The 24,146-nt window shown below is 41.8% G+C and overlaps 1 protein-coding gene across 6 annotated transcripts in view; it reads left to right on the forward strand.

Annotated features, from left to right (window-relative positions):
* Window positions 1-24,146, forward strand: part of WWOX (WW domain containing oxidoreductase) — a 739,856-nt gene that overhangs the window by 362,133 nt on the left and 353,577 nt on the right. Inside the window, exon 9 of one of the 6 annotated variants that reach the window (XM_058528332.1) lies at window positions 8,973-9,486. The exons of the other annotated variants lie outside the window; for them this stretch is intronic. Coding sequence (XP_058384315.1) covers window positions 8,973-9,233 — 261 coding nt within the window. The 3' untranslated portion in view covers window positions 9,234-9,486. Of the gene's footprint in view, window positions 1-8,972; window positions 9,487-24,146 lie in introns of those variants that run through there. 6 annotated transcript variants of the gene reach the window in all.

Genomic DNA, 24,146 nt, shown 5'->3' on the forward strand with positions numbered 1-24,146 from the left:
ATTCAGAAGTCGATTTGAGATTCACTTGTCTTTGTCATACTCTCTTTACTAAGTCAGCAAGTAGATTCATGAAGCCTGGAAGTAGTTGAAAAATGAGGGTTAGAATAAAAAAAACATTGATTAAATCAAGACACCATTCTGGTTAATTGAAGGCTTGCTCTATATTGAAGGAAAACAAAAACCTTATTCTCTGAGTGTTTCTTAGACCCAGGTTTTTCCCGCAAGTCACCTCCATTCACATTTCTGGCAGTTTTCTTCTGTGTTGAATGGTAATAACTCACCCAACGCTGGGCTCTGCCTGCAATCTCTTCCTCTATCTCGGATGTCACTCCTCTCTGCCTTCTTCAGAAGCTATTATATGACCTCCAGATCTCTCTTTGACTCCCTGTATTACCATTAGAAGATATCTACACTGAGGAATCGCTCAGTTCCTGTTTTTGATTAATATTTTATCAGCCGCAAGAGGAAATGGTATTCTATAGCAACACTAATAAGTAATTGAGTAGTCGAGATGCTCCTGCTAGCTTTGGTAAAAAGTACGGGCAAAGTTACAAGTGAAGAGCTCAGGGTAGTAAAGTCAGGTGTCGGAATTGAATATCCAGTGGGGTTAAAATCTAGTACTGGTGTGAGCAGAAATGAAGCATTAAATCCTTTTTAGAGCAGTGGCTTACCAACCTCCATTTATTGACAGTAGTAATAGTAATAGTAATAATTACTACCTTCATTTAAAGCCACATATCTAAACCAAAGGGCCTACAATGTTAACTTTTCATAGTGTTTAATATGTACTGTTGTGTATAAATTCAAGGTTATTAAGTGGACGGCTGTAGAGTGGATACACCGTAGTTCCCAGCAAATGCTGAGATTTCCACTCACCCTACTGTATTCAAATGGTTCTAAAAGAGAGGAAGCAGTAGAGCCACCCGTAATAACACCATCCGGTAATTACCGAAGCATAAATGTTTGGGGAGCTGAAGGTCACGGGCTTAGTCGCAGCTCTAGTCTGTCCTTGTGCATTGTAAATGCTTGTATTCTGTATCTGGGTGGTGGTACTTTAATTCCCACTAGACAGTCTGATGGGAAAAAAAGAGTTATTCTTCCATATTTATGTTTCTTCATCATGGATGAAAAGACTTTCTGTTTTTCATAATGTGGTGGGGACTGGCCTTCAGTAAATGGAAATGATTTCAGCACGTCGCAGTCACGCTTCCTTGTAGAAAGATGCTACGTTTTCCTTCATACATGATGCCCAGCACAGGGCGTCTGATTTATGAGAACATAACCCTCGGGGCATCAGGAAACAGCTGCATGCGCGCTCCCTGCAGCGGCCGGGCTCTCCTGGGAGGCCCAGAATATAGCCAGGAGCAGGAGTTTTAGGGTAAGAAATTGCAGGCTAGAACACAGCACCATTTTAAGAAATACCAGTGGATTTTTTTCCTTGAGTATTTTATTAACATTTGCTACCATACTCAAGCACAATTCACTTAGGTTTCTGTTTCTTGTGTATCACACGGGAACTTTCATTAAATTGTGGCAATTCCAATTTGTGCAGTTATCAAGTCGACATCAAATAACATGAACCGTGTTTTAGCCTGCAAACCTCACTTTGTAAATCTCTGCTGCTTTTGCGCTGATTCCCCTCTTCGTGCTTCTTTCTCTTTATAAAGTTACCATTTTTATTGCTAAGGTATTGTTGTTGGTTTTTAAGAAAAATTGTCATGATACGCATGACATGGGAACCAGATATGACCATTATGGATAACCATACATGGATAACCATGTATGTTGCTCTTTTTTTGTTGTTTAAAGTTATTTTCCATCAGATACTTCCTTCTCAATCTCCTGCCGTTAAAATCCAACTCAATTAGTAAAATTTAATTGATTAGAGATTTCACATTTGTCTTTTAACTAATGAATTATTAGTAATTTAATAAATAATATTTAGTATCTATCAATGGAGTTTAAAATACATGAATTATTTAATTTCTTTTGACAGTACCTATGTTTTCTTATAAGGCTGAATATAGTAGAAAATATTTGCCTGCAAGAAATAGTTCTTGCGACTCCTACGTTTCGGTCAGGATTGAGTACCAGAATGCCTTGCAGCTTCCACTGCGTTTTATAGAGGACAGTGACTAAGAAAATGCCAGCAGTATTTTCTCTCTTTTTAAACAGGCTTCTCCACTCCCAGGACCCAAGAGAGGGTATGGGCAGTGGTGTGCTGGAATGAGCGTTCAACTGCCCGGAACCTGTCACAGGTTACAAATGCTTCTCTTTCTTCTCTCCCAGTGTGTCCCCGCTTGTGTTGACTCTGACACAGGGTGTCCTGACTTGAGACTCACCAGGAGTTCCAGGAGGATGAGCACTGCTTTAAGAAAAAGGTCTGAGGAAAAAAGTATAATTCGTTCCCTTCTAAATGGAGGTATAAAAACCCTATAAGCATGATTTGTCATTTGATTGGAACATCATATTTTATGGTCCTAGAGCACATGTATCATCAGAGCTGCCTCTGACATCCAGTGAGCAGTTCTGGCTTTTGTAATTTTGTTGAAAGAGTTTCTGCAACGGTGTTTTGGTGCATGCATGCACAGCCCTGGTCATTAACATGTTCTTTGAGGACTACGCTGGAACAGAGGAGTGGCGATCAGAGCACCCTGCGGAAGGTCCCGACTCTACCCATAGTGGAAGGAGGGGTGGAGGGAGAGAGAAGCAGGGGTCAGTGCAGGGCTCCTGGAGGGCTACTGCTTGTTGCTTCAGGCCTCTTGCTGATCCGATGGCTTTGAAGGTGCTGGTGGTTCTTGATCCTTACGTCAGGAAGCGTGGTGGCACTGAGCCATGCTTCCTCTGACTTTCGTGAAGAAGGGCACCAATGCAGGAGTCTAATGCGAGTGGTTCTCATAGGCACATGTTGAAACAGGAGAAGTCTCAGCAGGACTGTATAACGTTTGCAGACCCAGTGCAAATGAAAACGTGTGGGATTCCAGCCAGGATCCAGCAAGTTAATCTCCTCTTTCCCTGGGCCTGTCACCCCAACCTCGAGTTGAGAGCTATCCCCTAAGGATTGCAACCTCCACTCTGGGACATACTCAGGACCTCGATCAGGGTAAGCAAGAGGCCCTTTTCCCAGTCACCAGCCCAACACCCTATGGTCCTGCCAGCCCAGGGCGGGGCAAAGCTGCAGCCTTTCATGACCTCTGACCTTCCCCATATCCATGCCCCGGCCCTCACCAGGAGTGCAGGGCAGCAGGGGGATGCAGATGTCTACTGCCACGAAACCTGGGTTGAGGGTGCCAGCGATCTAGAGGTAGGCTGGGAGGAAAGGGCTGGCTTCGCCCAGGATGCCAGTGGGCAGAGAGCGGATAGCTGAGAACCGCTCCTAGGGAGCTAGGGGTGGGGAGTGGGGCAGACACACATCTGTGTCAAGATTCCAAACCCCTGGAACATGCTCCATTGTTCCATCGGTCTTCACTTACAAAGCACAAATTCAGACGTAGACTTACTGAGAATTGCAAGAAGGTGACTGCAAAGCATTAAACCCCAAGCGTGGGGCCCCGTGTGACTATGTTGGTCTCATACTCATGAAGCCCGCCCTAGATCCCGGCAAAGCTCACTACCGTGGAGTGCTAATCAGGAACATTTCCAGTAATGGCTTCCAAGAGGCCAGATCACAAGCTTGTGAATTTAATGGAAAAGATTTTGATGTGGAATATAACATGTGGCCTGTTCTTATTTCAAAGTGAGTTTGAAACAAATCAAAACGTGAACTCTCCTCCTCTTGGTGAGGGTGATGTGTGACACAGGTGTAAACGTTTGTCAGAGCACATGGAGAGTCTACACTTTAAACGGATGTGGCTTATTATATGTAAATTATATTTCAACAAAGTTGATTTTTGAAAAATGCTCTGTTAGAGAAGAAAGACTCGGCGGGACCTGAGGACAGCATTGACTTAACTCACTCTTCCACGTTGGTAGCAGAAACGTCTTTTCCATTCAGTTTGTATCCCTTAGATTGATCAGTTCTAACTGTATTTAACCATGTATATTTCAGTCCCACTATGCACCTGACAGCATGTTAGGCCTTTTTTAAATATGTGTTATTACATTTAATCTTTATAATAACCCAATGGGGAAGGTATTCTTTACTCCAGTGATTCTCAATTAGGGACGGTTTTGCCTGCCAGGGGACATTTGGCAATATCTAGAGACATCTGTGGTGGTCACATCTGGGGCAGGGGGGTGAGGAAGGGAAGCCACTACTGGCCTTTAGTGGGTTGGGGCCCACGATGCTGTTAAACATCCTACAATGCACAGGACAGCCCCACCACAAAATGTCAGCAGTGCCAAGGTTGAGAAACTCTGCCTTGTCCCATCCTACAAAGATTCAAGGTGATTATGTCACTGGGAGGGGTGAGGATAATAACACAGCCTAGGACTATTTCAGCCTTGTTTACTGTGGGTAATTAGCAAAGAATTAACAGCAGAAGATTGCTCTCACCAATGCCCATCTAGAAAGCACTCTTATTCAAGGTGCTAATTAGAGTGTTTTGTTGCCAATAAAAACAAGAGTCAGATTTCATGATTGATTCATGATCTTTTTAAAATTAATGCTGCTATTATCATACAAAGTTGTGGTAAGTGGAGGTAAGAGAATTTTTGCTGTGGGATACTAAGTCAACATTACAGTAAACACACAGCAAACCCATTTATCTTGGGCTTAATGCTTTGTTGTTTCTTCCAAGCACTTCTCAGGTGCCTTTGGGCTTTTTAACATTCTTTGGCAGTTGTAATTTATTAATTGATTTTTAAATTTGGCTTGTGAAAATGAACTTTAGTTAGGGGTTTGAGGAGAATGAAAAGGCCTCTTTGGTTTTCAGTGGCTGGTTCTTCATGTTTAGCATTAAGGAGCAGAGGTCAGACAACCTGGGAATCAGGAGATCTTAGACTCCCAGCTTCCTCACATCACAGATGAAGAATCAGTTGACCAGAAAAGGACTTTCCATCATATAAATTTTAATAAAAATCGATGATGTTAAGTGGCCCCTCATCAAGCGCATCCTAATGTAGCCTCATAGAGGTGAGCTCTCCTATTGCATTATTTAGCTGAGGTTCTTAGATATGTTTCGTTTTGTTTTCTATTTTGTTTGCTTGTTTTGTTTTTTTGTCCCATGGACTCCTTTGGGCAGTCTGATGAAGCCTTGTGGACCCCTTCTCAGAATGTCTTTAAATGCCTACTAGAAAATACCTAGGATAATAAAGGGCACCAATTATACTTAAATATAGTTGTGTCTGTGACCCCAAGGCATGTACGGAAGCAAAACCAACATGTGGTGCTAATCACAGTTTTAGAAATCTAACTCTCTAGAGTTTTGTTGATGTTTCTGTGTTGATATCTGAAATTCTTCACCCTATGAAATTCAGTCTGGTGAGCTCCGCATCCAGCTGCTGATAGAGATAGTGATCATAATTATTTTTAATATTTATAGACTGCTTATAATATTCTAGTAGCTGTGCTAAACATTTTATAGCACATTGTCTCATGTAATCTTCATATCACTATGAGGTAGGTTATGCTTATTTCACAGGTGAGAGAACTTAGGCTCAGAGGAATGACGTTGCAATCCATGTTTGGAACTGGAATTTTAAACCAGTATGCAGTCTTAATCCCCTCTCAATTAATTGTCTTCGTTTCATTAATGCTGATTACATTTCAGTTTGATGTGGTTCTTTGGAGTTGTTTATATCTGCTGAGTCTTGGCACATGTTTGGTAGAAACTTCCTAGGTTCTCAAGATGCTGATAGCCAGAAATCAGACCACTAAACCAAGGTCTCATTTTAGCTTCCCAGCCTAAATGTAAACTTTGACATTCAGCAATCCTGGGAGCGTGCCTTGGGGGAGAGCGAAATCAAGGACAGCGTTTCCATCCTCCAAGATGGATAATTGCATGAGGATTTCCTTTTTGTTGTTCCTTAGGATGAGAAGAAAGGAATGAAACCCTTTTCCAGACCTCCCTTAGGGTAGGATGGTTCTCTTGATTAAATTATTTAGCCTGTTTGGTCAAAACAATTGTGCAATAAGATTGTGATTGTTAATATTACTATCTAATCTAATACATTACTATCTTACACCAAAAATTATTGTTTGTATTTTGCTACCAATTCTTTTAGTTTTTCCCAAATGTATGAAGTTGGATAATTAGACAAATTATTTAAACCTGCCAATTACAGTAACTTTTTGTCTCATTGTCCACAACCTACCTGCTCTTGTTAACTCTCCTGGCAAAAATCAAGTAATGGATTTCAGTTTAGATTTTCATGTACAAGTGTTTCTCTGGACAAAATTACCAACGGATACACTTGAATGTTTAGTAGCTGATTTCAAAAGGACATCCTCTAGGTCTTTAGGGCCATGATTTTACTGTTATGTATTTTTATGTTTTCAGAACACTTTGTGCTTTTCTCAACCGAATGAAGCAGGGCCAAAGTAATATATTGATCTATCAGCCACTCAGTCCCCATGTTTACACTGGGAAGAATGTTTTGCAGGAGTTACCTCAGATAACAATAGGCATGGCCTGTGCTAGTGGTTGGTCAAGGAATGCTGGGATTCTTTTTTGTGAATTACCTATCTGGAGAGGAATGGCTTCTTAAGGTTATTTTGTTTGAGAAGAAAGCATTGTGAAGTGTGAAGTGCCCAGCACAGTACTCTAAGTTATGAGTAAACACACTGCACACTTAAAGAAATATGCTTGCAAATGCAATCAGATCAATACATGCTAATCAATAGAATTCTTAAAAGTGCAAAGAATATCAGTCAAAATGCTCATTGCCCCACCCTTCAAAGAAAGTGAACTTGCACTCTGGCTGTGTCTGTGACACTTGGGTGTGAATTAGAGTCACGTGGAGGTGCTTGTTAGAAATGCAGATTTCCCCCTTCCACTCTGGCTCTCTTGAGTCAGAATCTCTGCACCTGGCAGTTAGCTATCTGCTTTTTCAGATCTCACCAGGTGATTCTGTGGCCACGCTGAGCTCTGAAATAAAACTTCGAGAAATGGGGGCACTCCATTTGGACACCTCCGTGAAGAAATGGGCTGGCAATCGATACAAGTGCATATCGTGGCTTAGCCTCTTTAATTTTCTTAAGAGGATATTAATTGTTTCTCCGTTCATTTGGTTGCCAAATCCTCATGGGTTCTGCCTGTATTTGGCAACAGAGATTATCTGCACTGGCATTCCTTGCCAGGGGTTATAACTTCAGGTCTCTGCTCTCCAACGTTGATCAAACATTTACTTTACTCATGGAAAATCCATCCATCCCTTCTTATATCCTAAAATTTATTGTCAGAGCAGACAAGATCACCAGGAAGCAGGATACTTGAACCACATAGTTTGGACTCAAAATGAGTTGTTATTATCTCATCAACTATACATGGAAAACGAGCGAGGGAGAGGGGCTAATGTAAGGAGGGCCTTTTCTCTGGCAGCCTGTTGGTTTCTTGGGGTTAATGTGCACAAGTCCTTGAGCTGTGGGTGAGGCAGTTATGGACCAGGTGGCCCTGTGGCTGGGACCTTGTTGGCAAATGACACACAGTGGGCACTGCAGGCAGTGTTTGGCCCTTCTCCCCTTTTGAACAAAGGCTTCTCCCCTCATCATGCACATTTAGTGTCTGGGATTCCAAATGAGTTAGAAGCACAGCTAATAACATTTTCTGACAGAGTCTCGAAGGTGACCTTGAGCGTTTGAAAGATTTCTAGTGTAAGAGATAGCTAGCCATAATCATGGGCTCTTCTGAATGACAGACCCATGATTTTTCTACTCTTTGGAAGTTGTCCGTCTGTTCCCATATCCCTAGACCTAACTCCAACTCATCTTTCAGGTCTCAGCTTAAATGTTATTCCTCCAGAAAGCCTTTCCTGGTCTTGGAGGACTAAGTTGGGTGCCACTCCTGAATGTTCTCTCAGAAGTTTCTAGATTCCCATCACTGTTAGCACACTTGATCATCATGTTTGTCTACATGTTTGTCTTCTCTGTGAGCCCCATGAGGTCAGATGTGCATCAATCCAGTTAACAGTTGGACCCCCAGTAATGAGTATAAGGCCAGGTACAAAATAGTAACCCTATAAATATTTGCCAAAATTAAAATATGAATGCTAAGAGAGTTCTTAGAAAGGTGGCTATAAGCCAGTGTTATAATTCAAGTCATGCTGGGAAAATGCATATTAGAATTATTGGATCTCTGAGATGAAATTCAGAACTATTTGGCTGCTCCTTATCTGAAGTGTGGACATCTTAGATGTATTGGCTCTGCAACCCTGGGCAGGAGGCTTCCCTTCTCTGAGTCTCCTCATATATCAAAAATGGAAAAATCCTATCTTCCTGGGAATATTATGAAGATTCAGTCAACCAATCAGAACAAATCAGCTTGCATAGTACCTGGCACTATATATGTACCCAGTATATACTAGCTGTTCTTCATTATTATAAATCTTACTTGCATTTATAAATCCTCATGGCTTATTGAAACAACCAACTGAAAACCATCAAGAGACTCATGGTGAAAGATGACCATTGTAATTTCATTGGAAACTCAATTTTGTTTTAGATGTCCACCGCATCTAATTTCTACCCATTAAAAAAAATTGAAAATGATAATTTTGGCATGATTGGACCCAAGGGTGGAAGAGGACATGGCACATGACCAGAAAAGCATCCTGGAATCTTAGAAGGAAATGCAGGTGAAATAGAGGCATGATGGCCTTCTATGGAGGCCAGTTGTCTCCTGCCCTTTAGTCTAAATAGTGATTCTCTCAAAACCACATATTTGGGGAGAATGCCCTGCAGTATTGCTTTATATTGTGACTATAGATGGACACCCCCTTAACTCCCAAGTTCATGTCAAGGAGGAAGAATTGAAAAGCCAGTTTATGTCTCATTCTCTCTCTTCTGGCATCGTCTCTTCTCTGCATTGAGACAGCATTGCATGGAACTGCTTGCACCACGAACAGAGGCTGCAGATGGACAGGGTCTGCTCAGGGAGATAACATCACTTGCTAGTTCTGCCTCCACCATCAGAGTCGGAGTGATCGGTGATGGAGAACAAGGCTGGATTAGGTCTCCGAGGCCCCCTCTTTCTGAGTCCAGGAGATGGATGATACAGGTAATCACTCTCTGCTTTATCTTCTCTCCATCTCCTTACTGCAGCTCTAACTACTCACTCATATTGTTTAAGATCTAATTGTAGGATTCCATTTCTCCAAAGAGAAGTCAGGAGAGGAGTGCAATGTGCAAAGAGCCCTGCAGCTCTTTCATACACACCCGGCCCTCATTCTGCCTTGAAACAGAGGGGAAGGGAACATTAGTGAGTCCTCAGAAATGAGACTTCCTTTGTGTCTGATGCCACAGACTTTTGAATCATTTTTGAAGAGAAGGTCTACTTTGGCTGGTATCTGCTGACTGTTGTTGAATAAGGGAGATTGCACTGATTTCTTCTTTCCTATAATCGTTAAGTGCACCTACAGAAATTCCCCCAGTGCTGTTCCTTTGGCAGCTGTGGCAGGGAAAGAACAGATTCACACATGAGTTGCAGAGAATCCATCTCTACCACTTCAGGAGGTGTGACCTTGAGCAAGGAATTTAGACTTTCTAGGACTCAGTTTCCTCAGTGATAAAGTGGGGATGTTTAATTGAGAGTGGGCCAGGAAGTCCTGCGTTTAGTCTTACATGCGAAGTGTGTAGCACAGCACCTGATGCACACTAAGCATTCAGTGTTAGTTCTTAGTATTCTGGGTATCAGCAATGACAGTGGGGGCCCTAATGAGGTTGTTTGGAAGTTTAGAGCTAGCATTTGTAAAGTTCCTACTTCTGTGCCGTGTATACACTAGGCGTTCGTTAAATGCTGGCTACTATTATTATCCTGAAATTTAAAATACATGCAGCATGACATAAAATGTTGTATTAGGCAGCATTTTCCCCCATGGCCTATACATGCATTTGAAAATGTCATTGGACATAATTTGGCACCATTCTGCACACTTCTGCCCCTATCTAAATTAAGTTTTTAGTGTAAATGTCATAACCTTCATGAAACTGTATGTTTTCACCAACAGTTGATTTCAGGGTCTGAGGTTCTCAGCCAAATGAGTTCATGATGACTGAATCCTTTGAGAATGAGAGTGATCAGTCTCGTGAGACAGAAGCTGCCCCCAGTGGGCCCGTATTCCTCAGGCTGGTCTGGGAGGTTGTGACCTTTTGTCATTTGAGGAATTGGCTGCCCAGGTGACCCTTGAATGCAGCTTTGCCCACTGAGCCATGTGTGTACTCCCTGCTTCAGACCTGCTCTGATTCTTTTCCTCTTCCAGCAACTTCCCACCGCCAATACACATCCCAGTGCAGACGTTGGCCGAGGACAGTACTATTTGAGCCTTCCCCATTAGGTCTTGGCATCGAATCCATGCAATCCCAGGCAGATCAATGCAATCCCAGGCAGGCATGGGGTTGTGCCTGCTTAGCCAGCTAAGGCATGACTTCTGACGTTGATAATCACGATGGGAAAGGGGGAGAATGATGACAAATGATGAAGAAGGGAAGGTGACTTGCCTGTAGCTTATGTGGATTATCTTTTCTCTTTTAATTTCCATGTGTGTGTGGTCTGATCAGAGTTCTCAGCATAACAACAACAAAAGCCTTTTACTGAGCACTCACTATGTGCTGGCTACAGGCCAAGTCTTTTAAATATCAGCGTCAATACCGTCCCTTCCTTCCTTCTTTCCATACATCCATCTATCCATTCATCCATTCATTATCTATTGATTTTTCCGTCTGTCATCCAACTTAATCCTTAATCCCGAAACACCCCAATTATATATGATGTACATTTTCAGGTGGGTAGATGAAAATCTAGGAAGATGTAACCTGTCCTGAGTCATACAACTTCTAAGTGGTGGAGTTGGTTTTCTCACTGACTATAGACCCTGAGCCCATAACTGCCATACCAGCTGCCTTTCACCTCAACAAATTATAGTTGTTTTCATCTTCCTCATTGTCATTGTGTGCTTTAGCTTTTCTCATGTGTCTCGCAATCCGACTGGTCATGCTGACATTGGTGGGTCGGGGGTCTCTAAACCATGTCACTTGTAACTGGAAACAAATTCACCTGTTAGAACCCGTATTCATACACAGGCAGGGACAGGGCATTTAGTTATGCACTGCTGCTGTAGTTACATCAGTTGGGGACTGGAGTTAGAATCTGGGTCCCCATGGCCACAGTTCCCGTGGGGTAGGCAGGAATGGACAAAGTTTCCTTTGGAATGGTGAGTAGGCTGGATTAGGGCAGCTGGATTTGTATGGGTTTGGAGAGAGGAGTGGGAGAATTAGAATCATCTACCCATGTGGATAACATTCCCAAATGGAAAGCCATGTGTCTTGGCCTTCTCCGGAAGTTTGTCGGAGGCGGTCGTGAGTCAGGATCCTGCTTTCCCATTTCCACAACCCTCGCCTATCTCTCAGGAGCCTGTTGATAATCAGTAAATGAAATTCATCTTTTCCCCCCTTCCTGAAAGCTGAAAGGTGAGGGTTGAACTATGGGGCAAATCCTGAACACTGTCTTATTGGAACATGGAATTTGAAGCTGCATGGATGGGGAAAATTATTTTATTTGGGAGAACAAATTTAAGTTGGGCAGTTACCTGAAAGAAAATGAAGTTGCTGATTGCAAGTCCAGTTCTCTGAAGAAGATAGATTGTAATCTTTAATTAATCTATCACTCACACCGAAAAAAAAAAAAAAAAAAAAAAAGCTTGTCAAGGGTTGGGGGGCAGTTCGTATCACACTGAAGCCCAGGTCGCAATATCTAGGCGTTGCTGCCAGCACTCTTTATATTTACTTTTGTTTAGTATTTTAATTTCCCCGTGAGTCTTAGACCTCCGTGTGGTGTGCAAGTTGAGGCCTGACGTGTGCACTTTGGCACAGGCTTCCCCATTGTAGTGGAGATGAAATGACTATGAGGATGACCTTTCGGTGCCTTTGTCTGGAGACGGCCTTCTCTTTAACTGAACACCTTTCTGATGCACGTGTTCTGAACTCTTGAACTGCTCATTCCCTTCCCTGGGCTTATTGCTCAAGCTGCAGTTTATCATTATATGCCTCCAAAGACTTTGTATTTCCTACGTTTGACATCAAGATAGAATTTTTCATAACCCTTTACTAGTCATAAATTTGATTGTTAAGGGACCAGGTTAATCTTATTTCTAATACCAGCATCTGATTTTGAAACCCTGATTTAGGAGCGTTTTTCTTTCTGCTACCTTCCGAAAACGCAGGGTGGAAAAGTATAAAATATGTCACCTGATATTGGAAGATTGTTTATTTCTGTTCATTTTGTCCTGAATAGTACCTAAGAGATGCATTTGAAAACTTATCTTGTTTATATGTTTCTTCTGTTGCAATTTCTTCCATTACCTGAAATAGTCGCTTTGGACAGCAGGCAAAGCAATGCGCTTTCATGGCTGGGGGATGAATGGGTAAAGGAGTTTCTTGGTAAGGAAGCAATTTGGGGACCATGGAAGCATCTGGAGACAGGATTTATCATTTTGTGTTGCATAATATTTAAGGAACTTGTACCCCTAGTATCTCATGTCTGCCTTTCTCATACCCATTTAACTCCATTTTATCGAAAATCCTTTCATTGTTTCTCCTCTAGCTTCTCAGTGCATGACACACAGTAGGTGATTAATAAATATGTGTTGACCTGAGCTGTGGCGTTTAAGTTAGTAATTAGATTCACAGACAAAATTATGGTAGGTCTGTGACGTGGGGACTCATTTCTGAGCCTTGGTGAGCCTTGTTCTACTCCTAAAGGATTTTTGTGAGGATTAATTGAGATAACTCACAAAAATACCTGGCTCTCTGCCTCTCTGCTTGGCATGTGGGAGGCACTCTTGTCACAGAACCTATTGTTGTAGTTCTAGAAAGAAAACATATAGCATTATTTAGGGGGAGAAGTTACAGTAGGATTTTTAAAGAGTGTATTTCTCTTCCAGTAAGCAATTCTGCATTGATAACAAGTAGGCACAGAATAAGTGCAAAATATTGGGTTAATTCTTGTTGACAAAAGTTGGACTACAGGTCCAAAGACGTTATATTTTCAGGTGCACACAAATGCATTTTTTAAAAATTTCTAAACTCTCTTCTATGTATGGACAGATTTGCACATGTGATATCTGTACAAATTTTACTTGCAGTGGTTCTCTGGGAAATGAAATTTCTGCACTTTGCCAAAGCATGTTTTCCTTCTAAAGAGAGGCAACTGATAATTACTAATGCTAATGTCGAGGTGAGGTGCCATAGATAATGTAACACAGGCAGTGACCCCCAGAGCGTTTATGTGTGATGCTGGAATGTGTTCGTTTTCTTTATCTTACTATTGATGCACCTCTATTGAGCAATTTACTCTCTCTTTGTAGATAGGATCAGATCCAATATAAATTTATAACACCACGCTTACATTTAAATACAGGCGTTTCCCAGTTCACAGTCTTTCTGGCTCCCACTTTCCACACACAACACACACACACCACACACGCTCCAAGCCACATACCAATCTCAGAAGTAGAATCAACAATCCTTCTTTCTGTTTCCACCAACACAGTTTCTCTGGCTTCTGATGTATGGTCAGTGTCTGTCTGAAAGAGTGACATATTCATATATTTAGGTATGGTTGAAAAAGGCAAAACTTAACAACAGAACCTGGACAAGATTAATGTTGGGCAGCAAGAAGCAACAGAAAAAATAGAATCACAAACCCAAATGCTTTTTACATGTCATTTATTAAGGTTAGACATCTATTCTTTTAAGCACCATCTTGATTCTGAGCTTTGGTTCCAAACATTACAGTAGCGTTGCTTGGGCCTTGGTTCTCCCACATATGTGTAGCACGTGACATTCAAACGCATTTGCTGATTGGAAATATATTAGTCCTTCTTCATGGGCGTACTTGGTGTTCATGAAAACCACTGATTTGGGGTAAAAGAAGGAAAGAATTAGCTTTGTTTTTGACATTAGAAACAAGATGTCATTTGCCGATTGTTCATTAATGCTGACATTCACTACTGGTCTCTGACCGTGGAATGTGCCTACGTCCACATGTGTGTGTAGTGGCTACACTCTGGGCTTCTGGTTCTGAGTCCCTGCCTGCACCATGAGCTTCTGTGAGTTCCGATGAGTTCTTACTGATTTTATCCAATGGAGATTTTTATGAGAATTATGTCCCCCACCATTACACAGTTGATCATTGTCAGGTGAGTTGGGAGTAGATATAATTAATTTAGACTTTTGAAAGGGCTTTGAAAATACTCAGAGAACTTATATTTTGAGAACTTCAATTTAAATGTGAAAAGCAGTTTACAAAATTGCATGTATTGTATAAATCTGCTTTTGTTACAAACACACCCATACACATAGAAAAAGGCTCTGAAAGAAACACATGCAGTTATGTACAGTGGTTCTGGCTGGATGGATGTAATTTAGTTGTTCAAGGTAAAGTTAATAAAGTTTGTCAAACAGCCATGGATTCAAATTCTGCCTCCATTACTAATTGGCTGAGAGCTGTGACATTGGATAAACAATTTAGTATCGGTCCACCTCCAAGTCCTATCTGTAGAGTGACAATTGTAATAGTACCCACCTCCCAGGCTTATATGCAAGTGGATTAGGCATAGATCTAGGAATTCAGAAAATATGCTAGTAAGTGTTAGCTTATTACCTTTTCTGCTTTTTCCTTCCCTCCTTTTTTGATTTTTCTCCTTTCGTGAACATGCCTTGCTTTTGTAATATGAAAAATAAGAAGTAAAGTTTTTTGTTTTGTTTTAAGAATCAGCCAAGGACAGGTGGGGCTGGCTGTTTTCATGGATTTGCATTCTGCTTGAAGCCTGTTAGCAGAGGTCTTCTCTCACAGAGGATGGAACAGGCGTGGACTAGGCAGAGCCCAGCTGTCCACCTGGGTTTAATCTCCATGATTTTTCTAAAGTAATGCTTCCTAGAGAAATCTCCCAAATTTCCTTTGGCCCTAAACATTTCAGGATGTGAAATGTAAGCGAACAGAAACCATCCATGGGTGCATCTCAGGCCTTCCATAAATGACATTGGCTAGATGACCCACACAATGGTCTCCTGGTGCCATTTTCCTGCACATGGATCTAGGGTAAGGATGGGGCTCCTGACTTCGTATGAGGTGATGGACTCTGTATTCTTCAGGCTGGAAAACATTAAATATCATGTCATCTGAAAATTAGGAGAAAAAAGAGGGACCGTGTGAAGAAGGCAGGAGTGGATGTTGCAGGAGCTTTCAGTAAGCCTGTTTCCTTGCTTGGGCCCTGGCTTGGTCCCAGGTTTCCTTATAGTTAAGGCCAGAAGCAAACTGCATTGCTTGCTTTTGTCAGGGAATGACAACTGTGTAACACAAGCCGGTCTGAAGAGGTGAAGTCTTCCCTGGAATTGAACTTCAGCAGGTGCCTGTTTCACTGGTCCGCACGTGAGGCCTTGAGTAATCCAGTGAACAAAGTTGTGCTCAACTGTGATTTTATAAAAGACACAGAAATGCATTTTGAATAGACAGTTCTCATATCAGCTCCCGGAACTGGCATAACCCCGACTCATAATTCAGTGAAGGCATTTCTGCAAGAAGCGAAGATAATAAGCTCCAAGTGCTTTCATTTTCTGCCTTTCTTTCTTAATGCAGGGAAAATCGAGATGGGACTCTCAGTTAAAACCCAGATGAGGGGCCTGGGAGTCATCACCGTCTGATCCCTGAGGACATTACGCCAATCTCTTTCTGTAGCCAGAACCGGTAGTGAAATGATAGGAGGGTAGTAGAAGCAAAATAGCACACATTTTTTTTTTCCCAGTATAAAAGTGTATGTGTGTGCTGCATGTGTGTAGAATGGGAGTGAGAATGGAGAAGGGATGGAATTTAAATAGAGTGCACATTTTTTATTTCTTGCTGACATTATATGCCCGATATGGGTTGGTAGGGTCCCTGCACACATGGTGACTCAGGGACCCAGGTTGATATTGTCTCCATTGTCTCATAGCTGCCCCATCTGGCACACACGGCCTTCTTGTTCACCACTGGAGATGGTCACAACAGCAACTCAAGCAGAGCAGAAAGTCAGAGCTAACCTAGGTTCTTGAAGATATTTTTGAGCCCTTGAATTAACCAAACCTGAAACTGCTTGACTTCCTCTTCTTCTTCAGGCTTCTTTTGATGTGAGATATGTTTTGTTGTTGTTGTTGTTCAAGCTACTTTTAATGGACTTTTCTGTTGCTTATAGCCAAAAGCTCCCTTTCTTTTCTTTTTTTTTTTGAGGAAGATCAGCCCTGTGCTAACATCTGCCAATCCTCCTCTTTTTTTGCTGAGGAAGACTGGCCTGGGGCTAACATCCGTGCCCATCTTCCTCCACTTTATATGGTATGCCACCACAGCATGGCTTGCCAAGCGGTGCATCGGTGCACGCCCGGGAACCAAACTGGCGAACCCCGGGCCGCCGCAATGGAGCACGGGCTTCTCCACTTGTGCCACCGGGCCGGCACCCCAAAAGCTCCCTTTCTTAAAACGACTCCACCTTGCCACCGATGTTTGAAGATATCCCCTACTTTAGCCCTGATACCTGAAATTACACAAAATATTCACTTTCTAAGTGGAAAATGCCCATGTGAGTAACATCAGGAATGGGCATCCTAATTTAACTTGGTTGCATTTGATTGCTTTCGTCTTATCTGAGATCAATGGGATAGACTGAATGAAGGAGGAAGGAATGGCAAGTTGGGAGCAGAGGATACTGTCAGGAGGGCAAGCCTGGGAGGTGCTACAGCATGGGACTTGGAAATGGCACCCTTCGATTCCTGGGAGGAATTTAAAAAGCAGAAGAGAGGTATACAAAGTCTGGACAAAGGCACCAAAGGTAACTTCCCCTACTTTTAATCTCTATCTGTAGATAGATATCTGAGTATCTTTTGTGAGAAGGGTGGGAGAGGTTCATTCTCAAGGGGAGTGGGCAGCCATGTGGATGGCAGCTCTTAACAGAAGCAGCAAGGAGATTCTTGTTAGAGGCATAGCAGGAAAGACTGGAAAATATTCATTTCCCCCTTTTCCTTAGTATCAGAAGGCTGATAAAGGCTGATAAAGTGGAGTAATGACCTCAGGTAAAAAAAAAAAAAAAATATATATATATATATATATATATTTCCCAGCCTCCTTGCAGCTAGATGTAGCCATGTGACTCAGTCCTGGCCAATAAGATGTTAGTAAGTGTTGAACTGCACTTCTGGGAAACTCCTTACAGGGAGCTGACTCAGCTGGAAGGCTCATTCCTCCTTCTTCCTTCTCCTCTTTCTACCTTCTATGGCTTGGAACTCAAATTAATGGAGTTCCAGGAACCATCTTGGATCAAGAGGTAAACTTTTGGGGATAAAGAAGCCAAATGGCTGAGAATGATGGAACAGAAAAATAGGAAGAGTTTTTGATGACTTATTGGAACCATCAAGTCAGTCCTGGACTAGCTGCCTAGCCATGAACTTCTTTTAAGTGAGAAAATAAACTCTTAGATGTTTCAGCCAATACTCTTTTGGGTTTTCTGTTTTATGCAGTCGAACTAAGCCCTAACAGAAACAGTGACATTTTTGCTATCCAAGATGTCTATTGCTATCATTTGAGAATAAAATTGGCCATAATGCTGTCTTAAAATGTCTGTAACATGTCTTTAAGACATTTTAACTCTCATTCTTCTGCTGAAAGCCTGTGGATTCCAGGTTCAAGTGCTTCTTTTACTTTAATGGGAACTTACAAAGTGTGAGACCAAGGAAAAGGTACATTGAACCAGACCCCACCCATCAACCAACCCTAGTGTGTATCTGTTGCACCAAGAAAACCCTTGTGAGGGAACATGTTCTTCCTTTTTTAATCCACCTCTAGAGATCAGGAACATAATCGCGATCATCCCACTGTAAACCTACCACTCATAACTTCATCTTAATATTGCTCGAAAGTGCTTTTTCACATATGCTTTTGAAGTATGAATGTCTTAAATTCACTATTCTCTGCATATAGTGGCTTTTCTTTCAATATGTTATAAATGACCTTCTAGGTCTAGCATAATGGGGTGTTGTACAAAAGCCTCTCTTTTGCTCTGTTCCCAAGTTTGATGGTATCAACCAACAATATAGCCCCTTTGTTCTTTTCTTTGTAGGCAAAAGGAGCATCATTTTGGTAAAGACTTAGAGTGTGCACACACATCTGATTTTCCTCCCCTTCCAGGCCCACAGGGAGATTACACATTCCTACCCTCTGCAAGGTCATGTGATTGGTTCTGACCAATAGGCTGTTGCGTGGAAGTGACAGGTGGCATTCCAAACCAGCACAATGGTTTATCTTCTTAGGCAGGCTCACCTCATGGTCACAAAATGGTTGCCAAAGTTCTGGGAATCACTTGCAGATAACAATGACCAGAGGCAGAAAGAGATAAGAATGTTCCTGTCTCATGTACCCTTTAAAGAGTGAGGAACATCTTTGCAGAAGCCTCTGCCAATAGAACTCATCTCATGATGCATTGGCCATCATGGCATCACATACCTGCCTGTGTCTCAGCAAGGGAAATGAGACTACCACGACTGTCCCCCACAAGTTAAGAATTCTTCTTTGGGCCAGGAAGGGGCCTGAAATTGTGTTAGCAAGGGTGAAGGGAGGAATGATGAGCAGGCAAGCCAACAGCCTCTGCCGTGGGGTCCTCCATGCCATGCTGTCCACATTGGCAGTCAACTCCCTACATGTGGGAACGATGCTCCTTTCTAATGTCAGCTCTCAGAGTCATTGCTTGGTCCTTGGAACTCCCACTGACCATCTTCAACAGAGGTGTGGACCCTGATGTGGAAATTTTTCAACAATTGCCAAATTCTGTCCTAAGTAATGTATTGAATGTACCAAATCCGAAAAGACCGGGAATAGAAAAATCGAGGCTGAGGACAGTTTCCAAAATTAAATCCTTGGTGATAATGGAGGCTTGAAGCCTACGAGGCTGAGACCTTACCTTTTGTGCTCCTTGGGTTGCGGAGAGAGCATCCATCATCGAAACAGGACCCTGTCAGGTGCCTTGGATACACTGACAAGACATTGGTGAGAAGTGAATGTCCACAGATTGCATAGTCCCCAGGGCCTAGTCTCGCTGCTTATGATTCAAAAACCCTGTTTATTTGTATCAAGGACAGTTGAGACTTTAATCCTCAATAAACTAACGTTCCAGCAGCCTGCCATAAACTTCTTGTCAGAGAAGAGATTATTATTAGAACACTATAATGAAAGATAATCTCTACCTAGATGTACTTTCCTCAAAGCCTCCAGTAGGAGGGCTTGGAGATTATTACAATAAGAAAAGCCTCACCAAGCAGAAACCCATGTTTCCTACTTTCAAAATATCCGTGAATTCGTTGACTTGCATCTTTTGACCAAGATCTAGCACAAGCTCTTTTCAATGAATAAAAAATTGAATTTTGAGAGCAAATGTTTTGGTAAGGAAACAGAAAACTGATACTAGTGTTCTCTCTGATTATAATTGTGAAACAGTAGACATCTTTCAATAAGTGCTAACATTTATTATATTATCAATAATAAAATCTGACTCAATAATAATACAGTCATGTGACTTATTGAAAGAACTGTGCCGAGCTCTCTGTATCCCTTAACTTATTTAATCTTCCCAACAGCCTTATCCATTTTACTAAGTAGTTTCTCATTTGCTGATGAGGAAACCGTGGCTACTGAATTAAGTGACTACCCAAGTCACAGAGCTGTTAAATGACAGAGCTGTAATTGAAACAGAGCTGTGTGACATCAGAGCTATTTTCTAAGTCACTGCAGTGCAGGATGGGTTCAAATGAGATTATTAAAAATGTGATTATTTCTAGAATAAGACAACAAACTAAATGATATTCAAGTTTCCCTTCTCATTTGAAGTATTCCCTTTCTAAGCAGATACCCACGAATCATCAGTGTACTCAGATTCCCCAAGAAGGCTGACTCTCAGCTCCTCAGGACTGTAGAGGTCGGTTTGATTAGGTGGTGACTTCCTTCCTCTTGGCAGCATTCAGGCCGGGGAGGGGGTGGTTTTCAAGAGTCAGAGGTTTTGTAGGAGAGCTGTTTGGACTAAGTGACCGTCTAGTCCCAGCTCAGGGATGCTGTGTTGCTTCCAAGCTTCTAGGGAAGCAGTTACCTGCATGACCATCATGGCCTCCTGCTTGTGGAATGTCTGCAGGTTGTTTCTTTTAATGCATTCGTAAGCAAGTTCATTGGTCTCATTTCCCCCAGATATAGCAAGAGTGGAGTGGAGAGAACACAGTGATGCCCAGTAGTCATGGTTGGCCCTCAAACAGTTATTGAGTCCCCTCTCTGGGACAGCCTCTGTATTAGTGTGCTAGGACTGCCACAACAGCATACCACAGACTGGGTGGCTTAAACTACAGGAATTTATTTCTATTTATCTTCACAGTTTTGGAGGCTGGAACTCCAAGATCAAGGTGGTGGCAGAGTTGGTTTCCCCTAAGGCCTCTCTCCTTAGCTTGCAGATGGTCACCTTTTCACTGTGTCCTCACATTGTCATCCGTCTGTCTATGGGGCACATCCCTGGTGTGCCCTCTTCTTATAAGGACACCGGTCATATTGGATTATGGCCCACCCTTATGACTTCATTTAACCTCAATTATCTCTTTACAGGTCCTATCTCCAAATAAAGTCACACTGGGGGTTGGGGCTTCAACATATGAATTTGGGAGGGATATAATTTAATCTATAACATGCTCCATGCTGGGCATGAAGGATGTTATGGTGGATAAGGAAGAAACAGTCCCTATGCTCTGTCAGTTTTCAAGGAAGACAGTCTTTAAAAAAAAAAATTGTGTAGTTAAGTAATCGCAAGATGGTTAGTGCTATGACAGAGAGTGTAAGGTACTAGTGCAGCTTAGAACAGGTGACTGACCTTATCTATGGCTTAGAGAAGGCTTTCCTGAGGAGGTGAGGTTGGAATTGAAGAGGTTGGAATTGAGGCATGAAAGGGAGAAGGAGGAGGTTAGGCAGGAGTAGGTCTTGGGACCAGGAGCAAAGCAAACAGTAGGTGTGATCAGGACTTTAAGGCATGGTCTTGTATACAGCAAGCTCCAAAAACTGAAAGGCAGCCTGCATGGCACATGCCTAGAAAAAAGGGCAAGAGATTGTTCAAAACAATTCTGGATCCAAAGTTCCATCACTGTGTAATCATATCTAATGCTGTGGAATTGCAATGAATTTGCTCAAGAAAAGATGGTTTGTGATTCCATTGTTTATATCCTATTTGTTGCAATAAGAAATTCTTAAGACTTCTGGATCCCCAAGACTCAAGTAGGAACTTATTTTAAAAATGTCGGATCCTGGGCCCCACTCCCCAGAGATTGTGATTTGACGCATCCAGGATGAGCTTCAGGAATCTGTATGTTAAACAAGCACTCCTGATTCTTCTGGCGCACGTGGTCCACGGAACACACTGAGAAAGCCCAATCTAAAGAGACAAGCTGCTGACATGTTACCTAGAAAAGCTGGGCATAACAGTACTTGCAAAGAACTCCAAGACCGGTTAGAATGTTTGCCAGATTCAACTCATGGGGATTGGATGGGGTGAGACTAATCTTTATTGAGTGTTTACATTGGAGACACTGTGGTAAGTGCTTTGTGTGTATCAGCTCTTTCAGTTAAGTACAACAATCCTACTGGGGGGCACTATGAAGTATCCCCATTTTACAGATGAACAAAGTGAGGGATAAAGAGGCTAGATGCATTTCTGAGGTCACACAGTTCGTAAGTGACAAAGTAGGCACTCACCACGAGGTTCAAACAGCCCTGCAGTGCGTGTGTTTGCGAGGTGTAGTACCCAGCACTTGTACGGCACCTCCTGATCACTGAGCCTGAATCAGTGTGCTTCCACTTGTCGTTCACTAGGTGATCCAGAAAGTCTTGGATTGTGGACCTGATTTGAACCAAGAGGATTCTGTTGATTCTCTTCAAAACCCTGGCAACAGCCCTTGGACCTCATCCCTTCCTTTCACTTCTCGTGTATTTTATTATTCTTCATTGCTAAAACATCCAGATGGCTTGGAAAAGTAAAATACGTACAACTCAGGACAGAATCAGAATTTTCTAAATGATGAACTTTTCAACATAGTTTGTGTCTCAATCCAAAGGCATTCTATCCCTAAATTGGAAAAAAAAAAAAAAAAACAGTTTATTTTAAAAATTGCTTTGCAAACTCCTTGAGGGCATGTCACCGCCTTATTGGATGGATCATATTTTTAACTTTCACTTCCCATCAATTTAAACATAATCTCTCAAGGAATTGATGGGCCAGTTGACTCTAAATGAGTTTGCCTTTCACGCAGCACTGTTCTGTCCGCTTGCCACAGAAACGATTCCAGGTCATTCCAATTTATTTAATTAATTTTAGAGATGAAATTATTTTGCCCAATAACTAGAATGTTAATGGGACTTATTGTAATGGTTCAGTTCAGGTTTGTTGGTTCGAAAATAAACGCCTTCATTTCAGTATTTGCCTTTTGGCTGCAGCCCGTTAACCCGTCACACACCGTAACCTCATTAACATCACGGCTTAATTGTAAGTTAATGTACACCTAGTTTTTGTAAAGCAGATTTCTATCTTAACTGCCAAGTTTTGCCCCCCAAATATACCCCTGAAGTGGCATTTCCAACAGATGGATGGATTGGAGTGACATAACTTATACTTTTAAACGTAATAGCTTTATCGGTGCCTTGATAATACAAATTTGAACTGATTTTTACAAGTTGGAATAAAGTGAGGAAAATAAATCTCAGCCAGCTAGAGAGTAATTGTGGCATTGAGATTTTTGGAGGTGTACTACATCTGTAATTGGGAGAGGTTGCTGGGAGTAAGCGGGGGACGATGGAACTGCCACAGAATTGGAGGCAGAATTAAAATCTGCATGTTAATAACTTTCCTGCTGGTCACGAATAGATTCCTTCTTCACATCTCAGATATATAAAGCTTATTTCAAAATAAATTCTGGGGAACGTTCAACCTGATTGAATCTGCTGTAAGCTCTGTTAATATATTTGTTCGAGTCACTTGCACTCAAAAGCTTTTTAGACAGAATATCACTTTTTTATATTATTCATGGTAATGTAATTCCCCCCTTTAATCTCTTCAGGGTTTCCCATTAAGTCATGATACACGGTTCAGAGAACGTTGGATCGGCCATTAATTACACTATCTGGACTTCTGTGTGTCTACTTTTTGTCCATCTCTTAAATCAGCCACTTGGCAGCGGCAAGACACGGGGCCACTCCAGACCATTTGATCGAAGAGCTCTTGTTAGGAGATTACGGGACTAATCTTGGAGCGAGCTAATGGAAATCATTCAGGAAGTAAAACTGAACAACATTAGCAAAATCACTACATATTATAGGAATCAAGTACATTCTAAATGGCTTAATCCCATGGTTTGGATATCAAGCCTAAGGCTAAAATGAACCTCTTAGATGACCTGAGTTACCCAAATGCCTATGACTTCTGTATGTATAACTTATGTTGGGCAGGACGCCATCAGAGATGGGGACTCTTTAAAGCATTTTTCATTTGACCAGGCAAAGTAAACAAAGGCATAGTGGATTGAACAAAAAAAAAAAAAGGAAAAGAAAAAAGGAAGGAAGAACTGAAATATTTTTTTCCCCACAAAGGAAATGGCCCCGTTGAAAACACCTGATACGTGGTACATGTTCAATAAATATTTGTGATTGAATTGAATTACTTGGTATAGATCTGATTTTTGTTTCAAAAACAGTGGTTGTGAGTCTTTAAAAGTCTTTGACTTTCTCTTCTTCTCTAAATCAATAATTCATTAATATTGTCATTAAAATGCTCTTATTTGATCATTCCATTTATAGTCTAAGGGTGACAAAGCAGATTCAAGGATTTGAGGGTCATAGAAATAATTTTCAGTCTAGAACAGGGTCTGCAGACTTTGTCTATACCGGGCCAGATAGTAAATATTTTTGACTTCGTAGCCCATAAGGTATCCATCACAACTACTAAACTGTGATGTATAG

Source organism: Diceros bicornis, chromosome 32 (genome assembly GCF_020826845.1).
Source record: "Diceros bicornis minor isolate mBicDic1 chromosome 32, mDicBic1.mat.cur, whole genome shotgun sequence".
Classification (NCBI taxonomy): domain Eukaryota; kingdom Metazoa; phylum Chordata; class Mammalia; order Perissodactyla; family Rhinocerotidae; genus Diceros; species Diceros bicornis.